Source organism: Cheilinus undulatus, linkage group 5 (genome assembly GCF_018320785.1).
Source record: "Cheilinus undulatus linkage group 5, ASM1832078v1, whole genome shotgun sequence".
In the NCBI taxonomy this organism is placed as follows: domain Eukaryota; kingdom Metazoa; phylum Chordata; class Actinopteri; order Labriformes; family Labridae; genus Cheilinus; species Cheilinus undulatus.
This window is the reverse complement of record NC_054869.1, coordinates 49,418,706-49,426,566: the sequence shown is the minus strand read 5'-3', so window position 1 is coordinate 49,426,566 and position 7,861 is coordinate 49,418,706. Positions and strand designations below refer to the sequence as shown.

General features: G+C 41.9%; 1 protein-coding gene across 1 annotated transcript; it reads right to left on the bottom strand.

The window, feature by feature from the left end:
• Positions 1 to 397: 397 nt before the first annotated feature.
• LOC121510499 (tripartite motif-containing protein 16-like) lies at positions 398 to 6,221 on the bottom strand. Its single transcript, XM_041788558.1, has 2 exons — positions 4,643 to 6,221; positions 398 to 426 (listed from the first exon to the last, which is right to left on the bottom strand). The coding sequence occupies exons 1-2, from the start codon at positions 6,207 to 6,209 to the stop codon at positions 398 to 400; spliced, it is 1,596 nt and encodes a 531-aa protein (XP_041644492.1). The 5' UTR covers positions 6,210 to 6,221.
• Between the last annotated feature and the right edge of the window lie 1,640 nt (positions 6,222 to 7,861).

Sequence of the window (7,861 nt, the reverse complement as noted above, 5' to 3'; positions counted from 1 at the left end):
ACTGTTGAATGCTAATAGAGGTTTATAACGGCCCATTACTGTCCACTGAGGTGCATCTATTACCAGTCAGACCACAACTGTCAGAATAAAGGCCTCTGCATACTGCATCCATTTTTCTTTCTTGAACTGTCACACATTAAAAAGGAGAGACAGTTTCATGTTGTGTCCATGGAAGTCAGGGTCAAACTGATGCTTTAAATCTAAGTATTTCTCTAAAACCTTGATTTATTCATATCATGGTAGTATTTAGTGATGATTAATGATTCTTCAAATTGGACACATTTCTAACACCATAGATCACATCAGCAATCCCACTGAGTGCAGCAGGTCTCTTCAACGACTTTAAGTTGGTTTCCCCACACTGGAGAGCAACAGAGGGACACAGTTTTCTGAGCATTTATGAACTTTTTACACGCCCATGTAGCACTCAGTGTATCTGCTTTTTGACTGAGTAATAATTTTTTTTTTTTTGATTGACTTTTATCTAAATTGTCTTGAAAACAGTGTATTTATCTGCCTGACTAGTGCAATAAATAAATGAATAAAAAGATAAATAAATAAAAATGAAATAAAACAAAACAGGGGAAGCTTAACCCTGGACAAAAAGGATAAAAGAAGCGAGAATGGGTTATGAGTGGCAAAAAAAGTTTAAAGTGTTCAAAAGTGGCATAAATAGGTTAAGTGAAAAGTGGCAAAAATAGGCAGAATTAAGAACACTTAGCAAAAAAAGTTGATGAAAATGGCGAAAAGGAGGGAAATGGGTTTAGAGAAGTGGATAAAAGTATCAACAAGGGTTTAAAGTTGCAAAAAGTGTTGGAAATTGATCTCAAGTGGCAAAAAATGAGTTTCAAGTGGTAAAAAGTGGCAAAAGTAGATTAACCACAGCAGAAATGTGTTTAATGTTGCCAAAAAAAAAAAGTGCTGGACATAGGTTTAAAGTGGCAGAAATGGACAGAAATTAGTACAATTTGCAAACACAAGTAATGAAAACGTGTCAACAGAAATGGGTTTAAAGGAGTAAAAAAGTGGTTAAAAGTGGCAAAAAGGGTTTAAAGTTGCAAAAAGTGGTGGACGTAATTTGCAAGTGGCATAAAATGAGTTTCAAGAAGTAAAAAGTGGGGAAAAAATAGGTTAAATGTGGAGGAAATTGATTAAAAGTTGCCAAAAAAAATTGCAAAAGGAGATTAAAAGTGGCAAAAAGTAATGAAAATGGGTTAAAAGTTGCAAAGAAGTGGGAAAATCTGTTGAAAGTGGCAAAATTGGTTGGAAAAAGTGGTGCAAAGATTTAACAACTTTGCTACATCAGACCCAGGAATAGCTTGACTCGTACTTCAGCTCCAAAATGAGGGAACTGTTAGCGGAGGTGCTAGCACCAATGCTACTGACCCAACACACATGCACTGACATCATAAATAAAACACCCCTTAGGAGGGTCCATTCTCTGGGTTTGTCAGGGGCCGACCGAGTCTGTGGGCCAGTCTGCACAGGCCAGGACACTGAGAAATGTTTCATTCAGAGGTTTTCAGAGATGTACAGGTTAAAGCCTCTGAAATCAAAGGTTAGAGAGAGTGTAGAAGTGCTTCTGCTCCATGAGGAAAATTCCCATCACGTGTTTCCCACCTTCTCCTAAGAGAGGAGGGTCAGACTGTCTATAATTTATGGGCGTCCTTATAAAGTTTCAGACAGGAGATTTGCACTTACTCACTCTCTCTCTCCCACACACATACATTTCCCTCCCCTTCACGTCTTCATCCAGCTCCGTCTAGCCCTCCACAACAATGGAATCTCAAAAGAGCCCCAATTGCCTTGTGACCCTTAACTTCACCCCCTCACCCTGCCTTTTTATAAAAACACTGCTGACAAAGAAAGCTGCTGGAGCTCAGATGGAGAGGCTTTTAATCAGAATCTAAGAGCCAATCCAGCATCACTTCCATCATGTTCACACGCCTCTGCTCAGCTCCGTTTTTATCCAGATCTATGGTTTATATTAATGCATTTAGGAAAAACTGCAGAATGAAACAGCTCAGTCAGAAAGAACGTGACAGCCTGAGGAAGAAGAGGAAGACATGCTGAGGAGGGATAGAAGGGATATGGTGCTGTTCAGTGTGAATCCTGTATAACGGAGGATCTCCAGCTGTTGATTTCATCATTATTCATGATCATGTAGTCTTCAGTCTGTTGGTGTAAATCCTCTATAAGCAACAGGTGTTTCCTAAAAATACCAGCCAAATATTCTAAACCTTGACTGGGTGGGGGTGTGTGTGTGGGGGTGTGTGTGTGTGTGTGGGGGGGGGGTCTAAAGGGTCCCTCCAAAATTTTGTGCCCATGCAGGGGTCTCTGTATTCTTAACATTGGCCTGAAAAATAAGACAGAAAGGAGAAACCATTAGATAAAAACAGATAAAATGGCAACACTATGATAAAAAACTGGCAAATTAAAATGAGAAATAAAGTTGAAACTAGAGGTAAAAAAAAAGTCAGAGTTTCAAAGATAAAATGGCAACATTATGATATAAAAGGGTTAAAGACTTAGATAATAATTTGGAGTTAAAAACGTTCAAATTCTAAGGAAATGTTTTATTTGTGAGATAATCATGACGCCACCTGGATTGAACCAAGCAAATAGGTACGAGCCTCCTATTGGATAATTACTGCATGGGCGATTATCTTTCAGCTGGCAACAAGTTATTTAACCCCAGATGATGCAATGAGTAACTTCTCATTTCTTAAACAACCATGTCGGAAGACACATCCTGTGGTCGTGGAAAAGATGTTAGTCTGTTTAAGAAGGGTCAAATCAGTGGCATGCAAAAAAGGCTTCAGTTTGGTAGGAAGCATAAAGATTGGACTCTGGAAGAATGGAAGAAGGTCAAGTGGTCTGATGAGTCCAGATTTACCCTGATCCAGAGTGATGGGTGCATCAGGCTAAGAAGAGAGGCAGGTGAAGTGATGCACCCATCATGCCTAGTGCCTACTGTACAAGCCTGTGGGGACAGTGCTATGATCTGGGGTTGCTGCAGTTGGTCAGGTCTAGGTTCAACAACATTATGTGCCCAAAAAATGAGGTCAGCTGACTACCTGGATATACTGAATGACCAGGTTATTCCATCTATGGATGTTTTCTTCCCTAATGGCACGGGCATATTCCAAGATGACAATGCCAGGATTCATCGGGCTCAAACTGTGAAAGAGTGGTTCAGGGAGCATGAGACATCATTTTCACACATGGATTGGCCACCACAGAGTCCAGACCTTAGCCCCATTGAGAATCTTTGGGATGTGCTGGAGAAGGCTTTGCGCAGCAGTCAGACTCTCCCATCATCAACACAGGATCTTGGTGAAAAATTAATGCAACACTGGACGGAGATAAATCTTAGAAGCTTATCGAAACAATGCCACAGCGAATGCGTGCTGTAATCAAAGCTAAAGGCGGGCCAATGAAATATTAGAGTGTGTGACCTTTTTTTGGTGGCGATTTTTTTGTTTTTGGCCAAGCAGTGTACATGTGGAAACAGAAAGCTTAATGAATAATAGAAGTTTGGAGAACAACTTTATCAAACAGATGCATTTTAGCTGCTGGGCTTCATCAGGTACATCTAGAAACGGCTTTCAAACATATTCTACCAATGTAGATATGTAGACCTCCACATGATGACAGCCTCCAATGAATATGAGAAGATACACCTTTGTTTCTGAGTTTGTCAATACATCAGACCAGTTCAGACTGTGAAAAATGTTTTTTTATTGATTTCACGAACAGATTCACTTCATCAACAGTCAGTTTGTTTGATCACAATCTCAGCTTTAGAGTCAAAGAAAATAAATCTGCATTAAAGGCGGGCTTTTATTTTGAAGGATATTTCCATGTTGTTGTTCTGTCACACCTTTGGTTCCATGTCTCCTTAAAAATCTTTATAAGCTCAGAGTAGATTTCTCCACGAATAACATTATATTCATGATTTTTCTACAGATGTAAAATGAAAAAAAAAAAAAAAAATCGCCATTGAAGAACCTCAGCTGCTTCCTCTCTTTAGACCCGTGGAGAACAAAAACAGCATCAAAAATCAGCACAACATACCGAACCCATTCAAAGGTGAGATCATTGATGTTTTCATGCAGAGAAGATGGAGGCTCAGCTGAACAATAGTCATGAGTAGTAATGACTCAATGACTAAACAGACATCTAATAAGAACGTGTACATTTTAAGGATAATAACTCTTCAAAAGTCAAAATTCTTATTTCTAAGATGGAGCAGGAGGTACATCCAGGCCTGTTAGCTTTATGCTAACACAAAATGGACAACCTCATTAACAGGCTAACATTATATCACATCAATATTTGTGGTGAAATAAAACGACTCCTGATTAACAAAAAGCTCCGTGAGTTTGTTAAGACAGAGGCAGACTTCTGCCCCCCCCACCACCATTACCACCCATCCTCACTCTAATATACACTACAACAAAAACAGTAACTACAAAGTATTTGTGATTTGTATTTTAACCTGACATAGTTATGAATAAAAGAAGCAATTCTGAGTTATAATTAAGTCACTAACAAGCATAGGACCACAGACCTTTCTTTCATCAAAATGATTATGCAAAAAGAAAAAAAAAGTCACAAAAATAATCACTCCTTTCAACACCTTTCATGGTTTCAGAGATGCTGTAGAAGGACAGAATACCTGCTCTGTGATCCAGGTACACTCCCACTCTGGAGGACTGAGGACCAGAGACAGGAGTCTGGACACTGTTGTACCAAAAGTAATAACCACTGTCAATACAATTCAACGCCCAAGATTTGTCATTGTATCCAAATCCACATTCATTCCCTGTTCTGTTGATATTCTTGTATGTGACTGCTACAGAAATATCCCCTCTCCACTCCACCTCCCAGTAACAACGTCCAGTCAGACTCTCTCGACTCAGGACCTGAGACCATTCAGTGAATCTGTGTGGGTGACTAGGATAAGACTGTTGTTGTCTTGTCCATGTAACTCTTCTGTTCCCATCAGATAATAACAGCTCTCTGTTTGCTGTGTTTGGATCCAGTGTGATGTCACATGAATATCTGATAAACTCCTCTCTGGTCTTGGGTTCTGGTTGTGGCAGTAAAACATCCACTTCAGTCCCTGTGAGTAAGATGTTTGTCCATGTCTCTGTCAGGACGTCCTGTACTTTATCTCCAAGTGCTGACACAGCCGCTGTCACGTCTTCAAAGTACCTCAGAGGACGGATATGGATGCTGGATGAGTGTGTAGGTTGGCTGAGTGCTGACAGTGAGGGGTAGTCGTGTAGAAACTGGTTGTGATCCTCTGTTTGTGACAGCGTCTGCAGTTCGCCGTCTCTCCTCTTCAGCTCAGCGATCTCCTGCCTCAGCTTCTCCTCCAGCTCTTTGACTCGACTCACTTGGCTTTCCTGCTGGGATCGGACCTGCTGGGTCACATCAGAGCGTTGTTTCTCCATGAGACGGATCAGCTGGGTGAAGATCTTCTGGCTGTCCTCCACTGCTTTATCAGCGGAGCGATTGATGGCCTCTGCTTCCTGTTGAAGCAGCTTCACATCTTTCTCTCTGTCCTGGATTCTCTGCTGGATGTTTTGTCGACTCACCTCCAGCTCTCTCTGCCTCTCGGCCCTCTCTGCTGCAGCTGAGACCGTGTCGTGGCCTTTATGCTTGTCCAGTAAACAGAAAGTACAGATAGACTGCTGATCAGTGCGACAGAATATCTTCATCGCCTCATCATGATGAGAGCAGACGTTCTCCTGGAGCTTCTTGGACGGCTCCACCAGCTTGTGTTTCTTCAAAGGAGCTGCTTCAAAATGAGGCTGAAGGTGATTCTGACAGTAAGAGGCCAGACATTGCAGACAGGACTTTTGGGCTCTCAGTTTCCTCCCAGTGCAGATGTCACAGGCCACATCTTCAGCTCCAGCATAGCAGTGATCAGCAGGAGCAGCTTGGAGCCCGCTCTTCTTCAGCTCCTCCACTAAAACTGCTAACATGGTGCTTTTCAGCAGGACAGGTCTCGGTCTGAAGGTCTGCCTGCACTGAGGGCAGCTGTAGAGTTTCTTTTCATCTTCTGTATCCCAGTGGGTTTGAAGACACTTCATGCAGTAGCTGTGTCCACAGGAAACAGTCACCGGATCCTTCAGTAGATCCAGACAGATGGAACAAGAGAAGGCTTCCTCCTCCAGCTGAACTCTTTTCTGTGCCATTTCAGCCTTCAGAGACAACAAGCATCTGAGTTTGACTTCCTAAGAAATGAAACCAGTTTGAACTCTGATCCACACAGGATGTGACTGTGCTGTAAACGTGAGTTCATGTTGGTCACTCCCATCTTCAAGTTCTAGTTTATTCCAGGAAAAGGAGAAGCACTGTGAAATGGGAACTTTGCTTCTTCATGCCTCTCATGGCCCTGTTTGTCTTCTTCTTAATAAAGGACATCACTAAAGAAAAATATGTGCCATTTATTGTTGTCATTAAGTCTTTCTTGTGTTCTCAGAGGAAATATTTTCAGTCATTACCTCGGTTTGTAGTAGTTTCAGGTAAGTGTTACAGCACAGTAACTTTTAACAGGTAAATGGCACTGGTCCAATTTCCAAAGATTACCTCAGCTGTTCTCTTTCAGGACTTTGCACCTCTGGCAGCATGCCACAGTTCTCCCAAGACAAGTGCAGCCAGTTTTACAGTCACTGCTGCAGAATAGGTGAACTAGGCGATTACCTGGAGCAGCACTGTGGTTTCAGCAACAAAATACAGTGCCTATAATAAAACAGTTTTCACCCCCATGATGTTTTACCCTTTTGTTGATCAATCATGGTCAATTTAATTTGGCTTTTATGACAAATATTTTCCACAAAAATTTTTAATGTTAAAGTGAAAACGGATTTCTACCAAGTAATGTTAATTTAATTAAAATATGTAATATAAAATAAGTGATTGCATAGATATTTACCCCCTTTTAAGTGTCTGACCTGATTCAACAGAGGTCCAGCCAATTGGTGCTATAGTCTCACAGTTACTGAAATGGGATCACCTGAGTGCAGTTAATGTGTCTCAAATGATTGATATATAAAGACACCTGTGTCTGGAAGATCCAGTTACTGGTATTCCTGGCTACCATTACACCATGATGACAAAAGAACACTCCAAAGTACTCAGAGAAAAGGTTATTGAAAAGTATACAGTAGATCAGGGGATGCATACAAATAAGTTTCTGAGGCATCCCTCAGAGTTCAGTTAAATCTGTCCATCCATCATCATCTTATCAGGGGTCAGGTCACGGTGGCAACAGCCAAAGCAAGTCAACCCAGACGTCCCTCTCGCCCTGCACCACTTTCCACTTCCTCCTGAGGGGTCCAAGGCACTCCCAAGCCAGATGGGATATATCGCCCCTCCAGCGAGTTCTGAGTCTGCCTCGGGGTCTTCTCCCAGTAGGACATGCCTGGAAGACCTCCACAGGAAGGCACCACGGCATCCTGATCAGAAGCCCAAATCACCTCAACTGTCCCCTTTCTACATAAAGAAGCAGTGATTCTACTTGGAGCGGGTGTGTTCGGAGTTGAAGCTCATCGATACTGACGAACAAATTCTTTTGTTGCAAATGTTGAAGCACAGGCGACAGGGAAGACGTTTGCAGAGGTGGTCTGTACGACCACTAAATGAGTCGAGGCTGAGAAAGGGTGAATTTACCACACCGGTTCGCCCACTGAGGAACCTTAGGGAGTTCCAAGCTTCAGCAGCTGAGATGGGAGAGACTCCGTATACAACAACTGTTGGCCCAGGTCCTCAACAGCCAAAGCTTAATGGGTGAGTTGCAAAGAGAAAACCACTGGTGAAGAAAACTTGTATTGAAACTCAACTAGAG